General features: G+C 42.0%; 1 protein-coding gene across 1 annotated transcript in view; it reads left to right on the forward strand.

The window, feature by feature from the left end:
- Window positions 1–9,045, forward strand: part of LOC120054091 (homeodomain-interacting protein kinase 2-like) — a 100,982-nt gene extending 91,937 nt beyond the window's left edge. The window contains exons 12-16 of the mRNA XM_039001472.1: window positions 645–983; window positions 1,503–1,774; window positions 2,057–2,214; window positions 2,343–2,822; window positions 3,160–9,045. Of these exons, the coding sequence (XP_038857400.1) occupies window positions 645–983; window positions 1,503–1,774; window positions 2,057–2,214; window positions 2,343–2,822; window positions 3,160–3,243 (1,333 nt within the window). The 3' untranslated portion in view covers window positions 3,244–9,045. The remainder of the gene's footprint in view (window positions 1–644; window positions 984–1,502; window positions 1,775–2,056; window positions 2,215–2,342; window positions 2,823–3,159) is intronic.
- The last annotated feature ends 10,136 nt before the right edge of the window (window positions 9,046–19,181 follow it).

Consider the following 19,181-nt stretch of genomic DNA (forward strand, 5'->3'; position numbering starts at 1 on the left):
CACAACTAGGATCTCCTACACAACTAGGATCTCCTACACAACTAGGACCTCCTACACAACTAGGACCTCCTACACAACTAGGATCTCCTACACAACTAGGACCTCCTACACAACTAGGATCTCATACACAACTAGGACCTTCTACACAACTAGGACCTCCTACACAACTAGGATCTCCTACACAACTAGGACCTCCTACACAACTAGGATCTCATACACAACTAGGATCTCCTACACAACTAGGACCTCCTACACAACTAGGACCTCCTACACAGCTAGGACCTCCTACACAACTAGGATCTCCTACACAACTAGGACCTCCTACACAACTAGGACCTCCTACACAACTAGGATCTCCTACACAACTAGGATATCCTACACAACTAGGACCTCCTACACAACTAGGACCTCCTACACAACTAGGATCTCTTTAGGTCTGAACACAACACAGTCAGTGACCGGCCATCACCTGCAGTTGACTGGTGCTGCTGACTTTCAACCTTCAACCATTCAGAACACAAGGGCGTATTGTTATTATGTACATACACAGGACCTTTTACATGTGTAAGAAGTATATAGTATGTAGTATGTAGTAGTTGTTAACCTAATAATGGCTCATCCCTCTCTTCTCTCTCTCCCGGCAGGAACGTGTCTGCATACGAGGTGTCCTCCTCCCAGGCGGTACTGTCCCCACAGCGCTCCAAGCGGGTGAAGGAGAACACCCCTCCACGCTGTGCTGTGCTCCAGAACCACGCCCCCTCCTCCAGCTCCGGCTGTGGACCCCCACAGGGTTGTGGCGGGTGGGGAGCGGGCGAAGCAGAGCAGGCTTCCAGCACCACCCAGGACCACCACCAGCACCACAACAGGCCGCGTCAGACCATCATCATCCCTGATACACCCAGCCCGGCTGTCAGTATAATCACCATCAGCAGTGACACGGACGAGGAGGATGATCACAAGCAGAGCAACACCAACCATACCAGGTACAAGTCAGCCATTTTGGGTCAGACATTACACACGTGCAGAGATCTGGGAGCCAGGGTTTAATACAAAACAGGATGCCATGTTTAGTGTCATTACTGACAGAGTTGGGTTTGATTTCGTTTCAGTTCCAGACAATTCCACCCGGCACGGCCAGAAGTGGACTGGCCACCCCTCAGAGCCTGGTTCCTCTCTAGGTTTCTTCCTAGGTTCCTGCCTTTCTAGAGAGTTTTTCCTAGCCACCGCGCTTCTACATCTGCATTGTTTGCTGTTTGTGGTTTTAGGCTGAGTTTCTGTTTAGCACTTTGTGACATCTTCTGATGTAAAAAGGGCTTTATAAAATATGTTTGATTGATTGAATTCTGTAATAAGATTGGACATGATTGGCATAAGGCCATTTATCAGTGAATTGATCTGAATTCACAAGTTATTATGGAATCGACACAAACATTGGTTAGTAGGTTAGTAGGCTGATGAGTACTATATGAGGCATTAAATAGAGTGCATCCTCTTCCTTGCAGCTTGTCCAAGCATAGGAAGAACGTCATCAGCTGTGTGACGGTACACGACTCCCCCGACTCGGACCTGTCCAGTAACAACAGTCCCTATGCCGTAGAGTCCAGGCTGGCCAACAACAACGGCTACCATGACTCCAAGACCACCTTGCTGGACAACTACAGCAATGGCAACAACCCCCGCACCATCATCATCCCCCCTCTGAAGAGCCAGTCCAGCGAGGTGCTGAGCGAGTGTGAGCGCCTGATGCCAGGTATCTACACAGATATCTACACAGGTACCTACACAGATCCGCACACCCATGTAGACAAGGAGGGATGGTCGATACTCATCTGGAGTATAGGAAATACTATATTCTGTAGAGATAGCTTTTTATTTGAGTTGAATATGATCATTATTATCATTGTCGGTACTCCAGTTTACCCATTCGCTAAGTCCCGCCCGATTGGTTACTGTTGCTACCTTGGTCAACAATTGGGTGTTTTGTGTTTGTATATTGTACTCGTGCTATTTTCTTGACCTGGATTGACCTCTTTCCCTTGTCTCATTTCCGCTTCAGATGCAATGAATCATCAGAATTCGGCGTATAAGTTCAAAACCTCCAACGGCGTGGGCATGATGTCTGGCAACAACCACCTGTCTGGGGGCGTGGCTTACCGACAGCAGCGCTCGGGGCCACACCCCTTCCAGCAGCAGCAGCCTCTCAATCTCAGCCAGGTATGGAGAGAGAGCCAAGTAAGAACCCATCTAAATTACCTTGTATCATTTACCGTGTGGAAAGTTTGTCTCTGACAGAGTAGAATTTGGATTGCACTGACTCCGTCCTCGTGTCTCTCCCTCTCAAGGCCCAGCAGCACATGGTAGCTGAGAGGAACGGAGGCCACCGGCGCCAGCAGGCTTACATCACCCCAACCATTGCAGCCCAGGCCCCCTACTCCTTCCAGCACCACAACAGCCCCTCTCACACTGCCAACGTGCACACCCACCTGGCTGCCACCCACCTGTCTGCCACCCACCTGGCTGCCACCCACCTGCCCGGCCAGCCTCACCTCTACACCTACACTGCCGCGCCCGTCGCCCTGGGCTCCACAGGCACTGTGGCCCACCTGGTGGCAACTCAGGGCTCGGCCCGCCACACGGTCCAACACGCCACATACCACACACCGGGCATCGTCCACCAGGTGCCTGTCAGCATGGGGCACGGCGTGCTGCCCTCGCCCACCCTCCACCACAGCCAGTACCAGGCCCAGTTTACCCACCAGACGTACATCAGCGCCTCGCCTGCCTCCACTGTCTACACTGGATACCCACTGAGCCCCACCAAGGTGAACCAGTACCCTTACCTCTAGAGCCAAGCCAACACACTGGAGACCCAGAACCCCCCCCCCCCCCCCCCCCCCCCCCCCCCCCCCGACCCCAGCACTACTGATGCAGCTCACCCCATGTCCTCCCTCCCTATCCCTACTCCACGGACAGAGAGATAGAGAGACATGCATTCTTTATGAAACTGTCACGTTTAACTTGAAGATATAACGACAGAGAGGAAAAGGGAAATACACAGCCCCTCTAAGGGAAAGGAGGGGTGAATTTTTTTCTCCAAAAGGGCCAGTTTTGCTTTGTTTTCTCTCTTGGTTTTATTTTATTATTCTCATTCTTTTACAGCAAGGTCTTCGTGACAGGCGTTTGAGAGAGATGGAGGGTTTCTGTTCTTCTAACACGGCTTTTTGTTTTGTTTTCTTCTCTTGAATTGGGGGTCCCTCTCTGGATGTTGGAATTCCCAATGTGAGAATTCCCATGAGGATTTGGGAATGAAGGTGAAATACGGAAACCTGCTGCTCTTCAAAGAATTTTAAAAAATAACGATGGCCTTGAACTGTCTTAAACATTTCCAAATCATTCAAGGTGTGGGAGAGAGAACAAAGCACCCCTCCTTCTCCAACAGACAACCGGAGTCAGGAATCTTCTGGAAATATAACCAACGAAAGACAAAAAAAACATTCTAATGTATTTATAGCTATTTTCCCTTCATTTTTTCGTTCTCACCTTTTTGAGGAGACTTATGTTATAGGTATAGGAGTCATAGCCGGGCCCTGTTTTTAGAATGTAGCAGTCTGCACCCAGATTCTTTTATCAAGAGCTTTTTCTGATACCAATAGAATTGATTTGTTTCTCTTTTTTCAATGTGATTGCACAAAGTGGTTATAATAACATAGGCATGTACAACGTGATTATCTGTGTGTGCGTGTGCTACTGTCAGCCATGTGTGTGTAGTCCACCTCCTCTTGCACCTTTGTGCTATAATTCTCTGAATCCTCCGCAGTCTTAGGTTTGACCATTGTTCCCTTGTAGTGCCTTACAGATATAACGACACAGTTTATGTCGCTGGAACCTTGAGAACTAACAGACTAGCTGGAACTGGTTCCTTGGTTTGACATGTTATTGTCGGGGCAGTTTTGATTTCTCTTCCAGGTGTAGGCTTAGCCCCTAGCTCTGTTTCCTATCCTTATGACAGTATACTACAGAGTTCAGAGGTCAGAGTTCATATTTGCCTGACCTTTGGCTTTTTTGTTAAGTGTGCATGAGTTTAACTTGCTTAGGGTACTGAACCAAAGTCGTTAGATCAATCCTCGTTACGTTGTGTGCTGGATATTAATGTTAATATGTGTACAGTATAAGCCTTTGTCACCGTGATATCCATACATACCATGGCTTAAGTTTGAGATGTGTTACTTTGTTTTTATATCACACAAGGAATTGGTTCAGAGGAATGATAGAACAGAGAAGTATTAGCACAAGGATCCATTTTGGGGTAATGGAAAATGCAGAAATACAAGAATGTGACTGTCAAAAACATGTATGTGATGAGTTCAACATAGGGTGACAGAGTCCAGAGTTCGACAAAAAATAGCAAAGGCCTGATGGGAAGTTGTGGTTGCTATGGCTGAGATCCTGAGAAGGCCAGTGAGAGAGAGTCTGGTTGGTTGCAGTGGGGAAGCAGAGTATTGAGGGCTGGTGAGAGGGGTTGCTGGGTAGGAGTCAGACCTGGACTCAAATAATATTTGAAAATTTTCAAATACTTTGAACATTTGTTTTAGCCTGCCTGGATTGCCAGATGGGCTATGTTTGCAGTTTAGCAAGCATTACTTCCATTGTGCCAGGCAAACTCAGTCAAGCCCAGCTAAAGTGTTTGAAATGATTTCTAATAGTATTTAAACCCAGATCTGAGTAAGTGAGCGGCTACTAGAAAGATTTGGGTTGGGATGGGTAGGAACTGAGGATGGCAGAGTGGTAGGGTGGCATTCCTCATGTTAATTGGACTAAAAGAATAGCATGTTGGCACTGAGCAGGTTGGTAGGAACAGTGGGTAGGAGTTACAGGGGCTACGTGAATGCACACCTAACTCAAGATACAAGTTGTTGTGTTGTTGTTGTTGTCTTGCAAAGATAAATGGAAGTGATTTAGTCTTTTCTGCTCTGAGGGTTGTGTAGCACCTCTCAGCAGAGAGGGAGAGACTGGAACGGAACAGAAATGCTACAGTGTACACCTGGAAGGTCTTCCTGTGAAATGGGCTTCATTTGTTAACACTATCTCTGTTTTGTCTTTGGAATGTGTTCACAGACACCACACCACCAGAAAGGGATACCAGATATGTAGTAAGAGAACTGATTGGCCTATTGCTTCTATGTGTTTGCTACTTAATTTAACATTTGTTTTATTTGTCTTAGCCAATGATATATGAATAATCTCTCTGTTATATGTTATACTGTCCTCATTAAGTGGGCACATCAGAACTGCTTGTGGTTTTAGGAAGAGCCTTCCCCCTTATCCCTTCATATCATGCCATAGTACTTGCATTTGAAGTGATTGTTTTATTTTTATGTCACTATTGAACTTTTGAAATGGCTGTAGGTACAGTATATATTGTGTTATTTTACAGATAGTTGCAATCAAGTGTTTTGATGATTTGTTATTAGGCTCATTTCTATTTTGATTTGTAACTGGGAGTTGCTGTACGTTGATGTTAAGTATTCCTAGGAGGGTGTGTATACCTGTGTACAGTGTTCAGACACCGGTGACAATAATAAGGTTGTAAAGTTGATGATAATCCATTGGGGCCCTTATAGGTACTGTAGGTAATTTAGGCTTGAGTGTGTCAGACCCAGGTTTGCTCCTCAAACCAAACCTAAAACAACAACATCTTGGTACTTCACCAATATGCCACCGTGCTCCCTCCAACCGGCTCCACCATGCAAGCCTTGGGTTCCTGGCAGTCAAAGATGTGGTGTAGAGATACCGTGCAGTAGGTATACATTGCTGGTTACATCATTTTCTTTCTGTTCCGTGTTGTACCTTTGTTTGTACGTTTTTGTTCATTTCCTTAAGGCCTGTGGGCCTAAGCACACACATAAGAGAGATGCTTTTACACACGAGAGTTTGGCGCCTCCATAAAGAGGAAGACTACTGAAACATTCCACTGCAGAGAGAATCCGACATCCATACTGCACACCCAACAGCCCCTATAGCTCTCTGCTCACTTGTCATTTGGGGACTTTTCTTTTTTCCCACCAAAGAAATTCAACATGTTGATGATGTACAGTACAAACACAAACAATCCCCAATGTGGTCTGGCAATAACGTCTGCATTAAAGGTACATGTTTAGACCAGAAGTTATTGCCAGACCACATTGGGGATTGTTTGTGTTTGTACTGTACATCAACATGTTGAATTTCTTTGGTGGGGGAAAAAAAGTCCACAAATGACAAGTGAGATGTGCACATATAGTACTGTAGAAATACATACAGTATGTGCACATATAGTACTGTAGAAATACATACAGTATGTGCACAACACACACATATGAGTGATTAGAGTTGCCACAATATCTGTTTATGGTTGAGCTATTTTGAAGGAGTTTACTGTCATTTGCAGTCCACCATTCTCAAACATCTATGATTTGAACAATGTATTATTTGATATCTGTCACTTGTTGCCCCCTAAATGTAAAAATGGAATCCTCTAACTTCTTCGAATTGTTTTATATAAGTGTTTTTTACGTTGTTAAAGTTGTATTTTAGCTTTATTAATGTTGTAAGCAAATGAATTTTTTAAAAACAAAAACATGTTATAAGTTAATGTGCCATGGAATGACCTATAGAGTGAAATGAATAAAAAAAAAAATACCAATAATACCTTTAAAATAATGGTCACTAGCACAAAATGAATGTAATATGTGACCTGCTTCATCTGAAATGCTTTAAATATTTCTGCTTGAGTGACCATTAGTTAAAGTAAAGATTTGATTTCTACATTATTTGTTGCCATGCAAGATGCAATAAGTCTGTGATTCCAGCAAAAACAACTTGACTCAGCATAAATTCATTTGAAAAAGTCAACATTTTTATTCCGATATGGGGTTTTCAAATATGATATATTCGATTTCATTCTATTTTTTTTCATGTATAATCTAAATTTAGCAAATTACGAGAAGCCCTTTGAATCTTACACTCAATTTTTTTTCAACGGACTTGCTATATTTTGAATGAGAACATGTATTTGAATGTGTAAAATATGTTAGTATCATACTACTTTGTTTAACATGCGTTATGTGTTTTTATTAAGGAAAATATTAATCAGAAATGTGAGCATCAACATAGATCCAGTGACCTTACAATTACCAAAATGTGCTTCTTTAGAGTGTCAAGAAATTCTTGTGGTAATGAAGTTGCTTTACTTTTAAACATTGTCTCTCCTCTGCTACTGTAGCCATTTCAATGTTAGAATACTGCCTTCCAAATAACTTAACGATATCATCAGAGCTTTAAGATGTGGTTTCAATGAAAGAGAGCTGTGTAAAGCGGCCTCTTTGTGAAGCCTGGTATTTTTACAGCTTTGTTCTTGAAATACTCTTGCTACACAAGAAGTGCTCAGCTTCCAACTTTTCCCACAGTGTGTTTGCGAGTACTCTTCCTGGAGCTTTGTTTGAAATATTGCGAAACATTCCTGAAGGCATGGCACACATTTCCAGTTAGTCTTCTCAGGCCAAACCCATCTGAAGTGACTTGAATCATTTTAACACCTTACTAGACGAGAATAATAATCTTACAACCGCTACACTCCTTTGAAACATTTTGCAATCATTTCATTAGAGCTTTGCATAGCACATTCTCCCAAAGAAGCAGGGAGGTGGGAAAAGTACTTATTTTAGGATGATTTAGGTTATATACACAATAGAAACTCCATAAACCAGTAACAACACATTCTTAAAGCCCTTCTGTATGAGAGTTGGTCTGTATGTGTTTGTGTGTTTGTCAAGGGAATCACCTCCTTCATTGTTTTTTTCTTTGGGGATTCAGGCTGAATTGGTGAAGGGTTTGATGCTGTCTGTAATGGAATAGGTCAAGTGTTATCATTTGGCCAGTTTTTGTACACATGTACTTGAGAACCAAAATGTATTCTATTTATAAAAAAAATATTCTCAACTCTTGCTAAAGACATGTTAGAGGTCTCTTTTGATTATAGACTAACAGTTTGAAACAATTTGGTTTAGAAAGTTTATTCTTTAGCTAGTTCTTTCCAGCTCAAATTGGAAATAAGCATTGTAGTAAAGTCCTTCAGAGGATGGGTTCTTGCCTAATGAATTCCCATATATAAAGCCCAACACAAACCTTATTTCTCCACAGTTGACAGCGGTACAAGAGATGAGACGTAGCAGTAAAGCGCTGTAACTGTCACACTGTAGCCATTTTGCAGTCATCTTGATCGTGATTTCGATTTTGTACTTGCACAACAGCATTCACAATGAAATGGGTACAAAGTCTCAAGACCTAAAAAGCATCAGACCCTGACCCTGTTGTGTGTCCATTGCTATATGGTTTGTTAATGATGTTCAAATCTCATAAGTTGTCGTTCAGGCTATTGTATGCTGCAGTATTTCCTAGTATACTTCTTTGTTAATTGTCTCTCATTTATGTTTATCAGGGATTTTTTGAGAAGTGTTTGTTGACTCCTTGTTTCAATCTGTTCATGTATCGTGTTCTTTAGACTAATATTACTGAGTATGTTATGAGAATGGATATTTTACTGGCTTTATAGAATGTTTAAATATAATAATGAAGAATGATTAATTAAACTCCTAACAAGTTGAGTAATTGGCTATTAAGCGCTTGTGTTACCATTTAAGATGTTGTGTGCTTCTCTTAATCATTTTCGTTGTAGAAAAATTGAGTGAATTTATAATAGGCTTCGAAAAACTAATGATAGCATTGTACATTTACAGGAGGATTTTAACCGACAACTTTGTCATAGAAAAAAAAAAGTGATTTTAATTGTCCTCTTTACTAACTGTAGGGTGAGAAGGGGCTGGCGTTGTGGTGAACTATGTTCTAGCTTGTTATTCACTGTCACTTTTGATCATTTCTTCGGTCTCCGAGGTGAATCGAGTTATTCATGAGAATTTGTATGCTCACATATGCATATTGTATATGTGTAGAAATGTAATCACACTTTGTCTTGGATTTACATTAAACTGTTAAGTCACGGCACCAGTCTCCTGTGTCATAGAATTATCATTATTTTTTATCTGGTGTATGTGTGTGTGTTTGTGTATGTGTGTGTGTGGGGGGGTTGTGATAAAATGTAATGCAAAAGCAGATAGAAATACAGTTTATCAACGTGGAAAATTGATGGATGTTTTGACAGACAAAAGGATGTGCACCTGAAGAAACCTGAAAGACACCGCACTGAAGGTGAAGTCCAATTAGTCGCTGGTTGATGTTTCACTGCAATTGGAGTAAAATACATGAATGAATCACTCATTTCATCCGTTGATCTGTTTTGTGCCAAATGTCTCTGTATTTTTTGTTGTTGTAGTTCAGTGGGTACAATCAACTTTACCCTAGAAACTCTATAACCCTAGAAAATATTTAACTAGCTCTGTAGATTGATTCAGTATCAGAGGTACAGTCGCCAGGCTGAGCTCAGTTTCAAATCCATCCTTGATGTAAATGTTCTACTGAACATTTTATGCCACTAGATGGCAACGATTAACCATAATTTATTGTTGTGCTACTTGATTATGGTCAAATCATTTTTTTCCTCTATTTGCATATTTAACTCAAAGTGTTTAATAGTCTTGTCTATATTTGTTGACATGCGCTGTTTATTATAAAATCACAATATCCCAGCCTATAAGTGGTCTGTCTATTGATTTTGCTAACAAATATTTGAGGTAGGGAAAATAATGTATTGTATACATTTACATTTGAGTAATTTAGCAGACGCTCTTACCTTCCCTGACAATGCTTTAAGGAAAATAAAAGGTCAACATTTTCTGTATGATGTAGTTCAGAATTTATCCTTCAGTCTGTTTCTGTCTGCCCATTTCATTTGATCCCATGCAGATCGCTCAAGGGCTTGGGTCCATCGCGACGTTGCCGTGAAACCACAGATGCCGACAGAGATGGACAACCCAAATAGGACCATTGAATTGGACAACCTAATGACCTATTTGAAGGACTGCCCCTGTAGCCAATGGCCGTGGGACCTGACAAAATAGATATCTAATAAGGGTTCAGGGGGAGGAGTTATTGCAATCCTCATGACGAGTGGTCACTGTGAGAGCGAGAGATGTCTAAAGAAAACGGGAAGGAAAATTATATTTTTCCTTGATCTTAAACTAACTTGCTAGCTATTTCAAGTGGTATTTAGATAGCTATTCCGGTTTCATGTTATTGTTTTTATGGATATGAAAACGTCCAGACAAAGAGAAACAGAACGTGAAGCTCCGTTTTGGTAAGAGGATGTACTCTGCTATGTCTGTGATTGGGACGTAGTAAATGCATGGGATAGATGGGCACAGGATTCCTGTTATCTATTTTAACACCGAGTCCTACCAAGCTAGCTAGCTAAACTGTTTAAAACATGTCCATGGTTTGTTTCAGTTGTTGAATATTGACTCAAGATTGTTTATGAGAAAAACAAAGTATAACTTGTTTTATTTAATCATAAGATATTTCAAGTGATATTTAGGAACCGGTCGGGATAGGACGGAGGATAAGGAGACTACCTCATGACGAGACTGCCAGCCAGGCAGCAGGCTAGCTAGCTAACGTTAGTAGTGAACGAGAATAATCTCCCATTGAGACCCGTTAGGCATAGCGGAGGGATGTAGTTTGTGGGTGAGGGTGCTGCGATTTTTGACTGGGAGAGCAGAAGAAAAAAAATCCTGTAGTCTAAATCATTCAGCTAATACAGGACTAGTAAAGGCCCAGTGCACTACTTTTGTGAAATTACTGTGCATTGTTTTTCTTCATGGTGATGGAAAGTCAACAGGTACCCTAGATGACCAGCCTATGTACCATACACAAAAGTACATTGACATTAAGTGGTTTGTAAGGATGGTAAATTAATACTGCACAAAAAGTGGTTTTCCATGATATTTGGTCAAGAAAAATATTTCATTTGATGTGGATGTTTTGTGTCTTTTCCCATAAATTTGCACATTTCGATGGACAGGGTTTTGTTTCTTCTGGATTCCATTAGAATGACAAATCACAGAGAAGGGGACAAGGGCAACAACTATTACAATTCCAGCTATTGAATCCAAGCAACTGAACTAGTAAATAAGAAGAATATTAGTATTTACTAGTGCTGCCAGTCAGACACACATATTCACAATTGTTATGTTACATTGTAACTGGTTTTGGCACGTGCGGGTAAATTCCCCCACACTTTGCAATTTACTGTAGCTAATCCCTAGTTTGCATTTACATCACCTTTGTCAAGTGCCTGGCCTGTTATTAAAGATGGGTGTCTTCTTAATGAGTTGCAAGTGCAAGTCCCCAATATAAAAGCTTAACCCAGGAGAGAACAAAGGACATAACCAGGCAGCTGAACTCTTCCCCCCCCCCCGCCAGGGTTGACCTAACTAGCATGCCTGCGTCCGGCCTAGCACACCGTCAGGTCAGGGTCATTAAGATTGAGTGATTTTTAGGATAAACATAACATTTTAGTCTTTCCGTATTGTGTGTGTTCATATTGTTTGGGCTGCATATTTATTGCCTATATTCTTTGCTTTGTTATGTCCTCAGATTGGTAGACAGACGGACATCTGTCTATGCTCACATAATGTATTGCATTTCTCTGACATAGTTGTTTCTTTTTGCACACAGCTTAATCACCCTTCTGTTACCAGAAGCAGATCATATGGAAGAAGGGGCACATTGAGGGAGCTCACACAAGCAAGACCTGCATTCTCAAGTTTGCTGTATATACTGGGATGATTATTCTCTTCATAAGTGGATAAAATGCCCTGACTTCCATGCAATGGAGGGTTTAAGCTTCTCTATGGGTTCAGTGGTGATTCCCAAGACCTTGCTGCGCATTCAATGCTTTGGTGCAGCGGGCCTGGGGCTGATCGTCTTGGTTACGATGATCACATCAGCTTCACCTGCAGCAGGTAAGCAGGCACACCTCTCACAGACAGCATTTACCACCAATTTGTACTGCGTTGATATCATGTAACAAACCTATACAGTCATGATGTAACAACCATGGACCAATAAGACATTTCAATGGGTTTTGAAGGTCATATGAGGATGGCAAGTCAATCTTAACTATAGGGAGCCATCTACTGTTTGTTATTACACCCATAGCATGTTACTTTCCATTAGTATGTAAAGTTATATTAATGTTTGATAACTTCACATAGGACGGGCAAGTAGCCTATGCCTGGTAACAAACAGATGGCAAATCAACAGGTGGGAAATGCTATGGAATGCTAAGTGATAATGTCAGTGTAATAACCCTTAGTTGAATAACCTTTAATTGTATTTGCCATATTGACAATAGCCTACTCACAGTTGGTGAAATATCACATTACATTGCATTCGGAAATTATTCAGACCCCTTGACTTTTTCAACATTTTGTTACGTTACAGCCTTATTCTAAATGTATTAAATCGTTTATTTACCTCATCAATCTACACACAATACCAAAGCAAAAATGACAAAGCAAAAAATAGGTTTTTAGAAATATTTGCAGATTTATTAAAAATAAACACGGAAATATCACATTTACGTAAGTATTCAGACCCTTTACTGAGTACTTTGTGGAAGCACCTTTGGCAGCGATTACAGCCTGGTGTCTTCTTGGGTATGACGCTACAAGCTTGGCACACCTGTATTCTTCTCTGCAGGTCCTCTCAAGCTCTGTCAGGTTGGCTGGGGAGCGTCGCTGCACAGCTCTTTTCAGGTCCCTCCAGAGATGTTCAATTAGGTTCAAGTCCGGGCTCTCGCTGGTTCACTCAAGAACATTGAGAGACTTGTCCAGAAGCCACTGCGTTGTCTTGACTGTGTACTTAGGGTCGTTCTCCTGTTGGAAGGTGAACCTTTGTCCCAGTCTGAGCACTCTGGAGCAAGTTTTCATCAAAGATCTCTCGGTACTTTGCTCCGTTCATCTTTCCCTTGATCCTGACTAGTCTCACAGTCCCTGCCGCTGAAAAACATCCCCACAGCATGATGCTGCCACCACCATGCTTCACCGTAGGGATGGTGCCAGGTTTCCTCCAGATGTGAAGCTTGGCATTCAGGCTAAAAAGTTCAATCTTGGTTTCATCAGACCAGAGAATCTTGTTTCTCATGGTCTGAGAGTCTTTAGGTTCCTTTTGGCAAACTCCAAGCGGGCTGTCATGTACCTTTTACTGAGGAATGACTTCCGTCTGGCCACTCTACCATAAAGGCCTGATTGGTGGAGTGCTGCAGAGATGATTGTCCTTCTGGAAGGTTCTCCCATCTCTACAGAGGAACTCTGGAGCTCTGTCAGAGTGACCATCAGGTTCTTGGTCACCTCCCCGACCAAGGCCCTTCTCCCCCAATTGCTCAGTTTGGCCAGGCAGCCAGCTCTAGGAAGAGTCTTGGTGGTTCCAAACTTGTTCCATTTAAGAATGATGGAGGCCACTGTGTTTTTGGGGACCTTCAATGCTGCAGAAATATTTTGGTACCCTTCCCCAGATCTGTGCCTCGGCACTATCCTGTCTCAGAGCTCTACGGACAATTCCTTCGACCTCATTGTTTGGTTTTTGTTCTGACATGCGCTGTCAACTGTGGGACCATATATAGACAGGTGTGTGCCTTTCCAAATCATGTCCAATCAATTGAATTTACCACAGGTGGACTCCAATCAAGTTGTAGAAACATCTCAAGGATGACCAATGGAAACAGGATGCACCTGAGCTCAATTTCGAGTCTCATAGTAAATACTTATATAAATAGGAATTATATATATTTTTTAAATGTCATTATGGGCTACACACAGTAGATTCATGAGGGGAAAAAATAATTTCATCCATTTTAGAATAAGGCTTTAACGTAATAAAATGTGGAAAAAGTAAATGGGTCTGAATACTTTCTGAAAGCACTGAAACAGAAAAGCAATTGTGAACATGCGGACATTGTTCTGATTGTGCTGAGTAGCAAGAGGAGTAGGACACGGCCACTTCTGTTTGGAGTCACATTATGGTCTGAATCAGGCAGTTGCATTCTTAAGTGGGTGTCACACACAAGAGTCATTCAGAGATAGATAGTGCACACTCATATTGTAATGGTGCTATTGTCAATGCCTAACAAAAAGAGTGACAGGCATTTTACTGGCCTATTTGGCTTGACTCACTCTTCTATATTGCCCTTTTTTCATACTGTATCTATATGTAGGCTAATACAATATCGTTACTATTAGTAATTACAGCATTACTATACATGTATGAGAACATTGAATGATGTCCTTGGCAAAGTAGCCTATTGCCTTAAAGTCTTAAAGCTGCAATATGTAACTTTTTGTGCGGCCCAACCAAATGCACATAAAAATGTGTGTTATAGATCTGTCATTCTCATTGAAAGCAAGTCTAAGAAGCGGTAGCTCTGTTCTATGTGCGCCATTTCTATTCTTCCCGTTCCTAAGTTACATTTTTGTGTCTTTTACTTTCGGTTTTGTACACCAGCTGAAAATTAAGCAAACTTTTTGATTACTGGCAACCAGGAAATGGTGGAGCGATTTCTTCATAGTGCATCCTTAAACCTGAATTGGTGCAAACCACAAATTGGGCCAGGTGGAATTATACTGTATGTCTGTGGGCTGAAGGTGCACATTGAAATGCCTGTCTTTGTGTTTATCTAATGGACCTAGACAAGTAGCTGTTATTCTTGGCTAATTCCGTCAGATGTAAATATAACAGATTTCCTAGCATTTTCTTTGAAATGAAGAATAATGCATCCCTAATGTGCAAAATAGGGAGTAGGCCTAAGCTATTGGCTCGTAACTGAGTCTGTTCACCCATCAGTGTTATTAGACACTAGTCTATGTCAAGAGGTATTGCATTGATCTTTTAAAAGAAGATCTACATTTTTGATATGATAGCCTGCTGTATGATCATGCTTTCTGATGGAACATGTTACCAACCACACTCATTTGTTCTATTGAAAGTGTCAGTCCATAAATCAGGAAAATCTATAGCACTCAAATGAAGTCCAGCCAACTCCTCCTGAAAGATTTCTCATATTTTAATCTGCACTTCGGTTAACTGGATTTATGCATTATGTACTGTAGTCTACCGCATATCACGCTAGCTTTTACTCAGGTGGCTAATGGCAGGCTTGCCTTTTGTATGAGTGGCAGTTTTTGTAACCACTAATATGGAATTAGACGAATATGAAATCGACTGGAGGGTGTTGCTATTCCCAACCACTGTACCCAATACCCACACAGGGTTTTACAGCCCTGTTTGCTATTAGTTTTGCTGCTATAGTTTTGAAGAAGACACTCAAGACTATATTCTACGTAGCCTAGATGTGAATAGGTAAGTAAGCTTATCCTTATTTGCACCTAGTTGTGGCTTGTTGGATGTTGATTGTTAGGTTATTAACACTAATGTATTACATCTTATGCTCTGATGGTAATGATGCCTACAGTTGTTTATTGCTTAGACTGCCTTCTCTTTGTGTACACTCTTAGAAAAAAAGGGGCTATCTAGAACCTAAAAGGGTTCTTCGGCTGTCTCCATAGGAGAACCCTTTAGTGTTCTATGTAGAACCCTTTCCACATAGGGTTCAACATGGAACCCTAAAGGGTTCTACCTGGAACCAAAAAGGGTTCCACCTGGAACCAAAAAAGGTTATCCTATGGGGACAGCCGAATAACCCTTTTTTCTAAGAGTGTAGCCTAGGCTAGACTAGGGCTGTGGATCTCACAAAATGTTGTCATCTGGTGATTGTCAAGCAAATAACTGTTGGTCTCATTGTAATTCACCATTAATTAACATAAACACATTTAGCATCTCCTGGCTTCCACACACATCACCACTGATGCTGACCTTTGGAACATCTACATTTTTAAAAGTCTAATAAATCCATGTAATATCAAATCAAATCAAATTTATTTATATAGCCCTTCTTACATCAGCTGATATCTCAGTGCTGTACAGAAACCCAGCCTAAAACCCCAAACAGCAAGCAATGCAGATGTAGAAGCACGGTGGCTAGGACAAACTCCCTAGAAAGGCCAAAACCTAGGAAGAAACCTAGAGAGGAACCAGGCTATGAGGGGTGGCCAGTCCTCTTCTGGCTGTGCCGGGTGGAGATTATAACAGAACATGGCCAAGATGTTCAAATGTTCATAAATTACCAGCATGGTCAAATAATAATAATCACAGTAGTTGTCGAGGGTGCAAGTCAGAACCTCAGGAGTAAATGTCAGTTGGCTTTTCATAGCCGATCATTGAGAGTATCTCTACCGCTCCTGATGTCTCTAGAGAGTTGAAAACAGCAGGTCTGGGACAGGTAGCACGTACGGTGAACAGGTCAGGGTTCCATAGCCGCAGGCAGAACAGTTGAAACTGGAGCAGCAGCACGGCCAGGTGGACTGGGGACAGCAAGGAGTCATCATGCCAGGTAGTCCTGAGGCATGGTCCTAGGGCTCAGGTCCTCCGAGAGAGAGAAAGAAAGAAAGAAAGAGAGAATTAGAGAGAGCATACTTAAATTCACACAGGACACCGGATAAGACAGGAGAAGTACTCCAGATATAACAGACTGACCCTAGCCCCCGACACATAAACTACTGCAGCATACAGTAAATACTGGAGGCTGAGACAGGAGGGGTCAGGAGACACTGTGGCCCCATCCGATGATACCCCCGGACAGGGCCAAACAGGCAGGATATAACACCACCCACTTTGCTAAAGCACAGCCCCCACACCACTAGAGGGATATCTTCAACCACCAACTTACCATCCTGAAACAATGCCGAGTATAGCCCACAAAGATCTCCGCCACGGCACAACCCAAGGGGGGGCGCCAACCCAAACAGGAAGATCACGTCAGCGACTCAACCCACTCAAGTGACGCACCCCTCCTAGGGACGGCATGGAAGAGCACCAGTAAGCCAGTGACTCAGCCCCTGTAATAGGGTTAGAGGCAGAGAATCCCAGTGGAGAGAGGGGAACCGGCCAGGCAGAGACAGCAAGGGCGGTTCGTTGCTCCAGAGCCTTTCCGTTCACCTTCACACTCCTGGGCCAGACTACACTCAATCATATGACCTACTGAAGAGATGAGTCTTCAGTAAAGACTTAAAGGTTGAGACCGAGTCTGCGTCTCTCACATGGGTAGGCAGACCATTCCATAAAAATTGAGCTCTATAGGAGAAAGCCCTGCCTCCAGCTGTTTGCTTAGAAATTCTAGGGACAATTAGGAGGCCTGCGTCTTGTGACCGTAGCGTACGTGTAGGTATGTACGGCAGGACCAAATCGGAAAGATAGGTAGGAGCAAGCCCATGTAATGCTTTGTAGGTTAGCAGTAAAACCTTGAAATCAGCCCTTGCCTTAACAGGAAGCCAGTGTAGGGAGGCTAGCACTGGAGTAATATGATCAAATCTTTTGGTTCTAGTCAGGATTCTAGCAGCCGTATTTAGCACTAACTGAAGTTTATTTAGTGCTTTATCCAGGTAGCCGGAAAGTAGAGCATTGCAGTAGTCTAACCTAGAAGTAACAAAAGCACGGATACATTTTTCTGCATCATTTTTGGACAGAAAGTTTCTGATTTTTGCAATGTTACATAGTTGGAAAAAAGCTGTCCTTGAAACAATCTTGATATGTTCGTCAAAAGAGAGGGTCCAGAGTGACTCCGAGGTCCTTCACAGTTTTATTTGAGACGACTGTACAACCATCAAGATTAATTGTCCGATTCAACAGAAAACCTCTTTGTTTCGTGGGACCTAGAACAAGCATCTCTGTTTTGTCCGAGTTTAAAAGTAGAACGTTTGCAGCCATCCACTTCCTTATGTCTGAAACACAGGCTTCTGGTGAGGGCAATTTTGGGGCTATAATATAATTTTGGGGCTATAATATAGCCTACACCTTCACAATAAATCCATTATTTATTTTAGACAGGTCTAAAGAAACATGATATGAAGAAAATGTATTCTATTTCAGAAGAACAGAATAGCATACTCTGAGTTGTCCTTATGTGTCACGTCCTGACCTTAGTTCCTTTTTTATGTCTCTATTTTGGTTAGGTCAGGGCGTGAGTTGGGGTGGGAATTCTATGTTTTGTTCTATGTTTTGTATTTCTGTGTTTGGCCTGGTATGGTTCCCAATCAGAGGCAGCTGTCTATCGTTGTCTCTGATTGAGAACCATACTTAGGTAGCCTGTTCCCACCTGTGTTTGTGGGTAGTTATTTCCTGTTTTGTGTTGTGTCACCTGATAGGACTGTTTCGATTTTCGTTGTTTCACTTTTGTTATTTTGTATTCAGTGTTCAGTTGTAATAAATTTAACATGGACACGTACCACGCTGCAGTTTGGTCCGATCTTTCATATTCCTCGTCCGAAGAAGACGACGATCGTTACATTATGTTAGGTCCTGATCTGGCTATGACATATGGCTGTGGGCTACACTAGTTCATTTAGCAGACAATATTTGCTTAGAATTCCGTTGCATTATTTTATATTATTTTATAGTATGAAGAATACAATTGAACAAAGCTGAATAAAATAGAAAGGATATTTTCTCCAAATGATTTGAGGGAATGCGCACGTGGCTATTCTGTGTTGAGCGGTTAACAAAGAAATAGGTATTCCTAGATGCTTAATTTAGAGTTATTAATGTAACTTTAGTCATTCTACCAATATTGGGCTATATGCTTATATTTTTAATACATTGTAAGGCTGCATTTTGCGACTCTAATGATGTTTTGAAAAAAGTTGCTTGAAAGGCATGACCTCTGCTTTGTTTTTTGCGCAGGCTGTACACACTTCATCAGTCTCTCATTCACAATTTGACAAGCACTTGATAATGCCTCAAATCTCCTGGTGGCATCCCCTTTGTGTGGCCGTAATGCACCCTAAAATACATGCCTTTTGCAGCCAGTGGCCATTGTGCCCTTGGCCCAGAGTGCTGCGTTGTGCCCTTCTCCCTGAGTGCTACGTGCTCCGAACCACCTCTCAGGGACGCAACTGCATGCGTCCTTATCCAATTCCGAGGTGCATATTGAAAATATTGGAAGAACTGTCCACATTTACTTTGTCAGTCATCAAGATGAGTAGGCCTAACGAACAGCTAAAGCAGTAGCCTATGTAAATCTACTTTCCCCCATGGTACAAAAGTTGACCTATTCTATAGTCTGGAACAGTTGTGGGATG

Source organism: Salvelinus namaycush, chromosome 9 (genome assembly GCF_016432855.1).
Source record: "Salvelinus namaycush isolate Seneca chromosome 9, SaNama_1.0, whole genome shotgun sequence".
Lineage (NCBI taxonomy): Eukaryota > Metazoa > Chordata > Actinopteri > Salmoniformes > Salmonidae > Salvelinus > Salvelinus namaycush.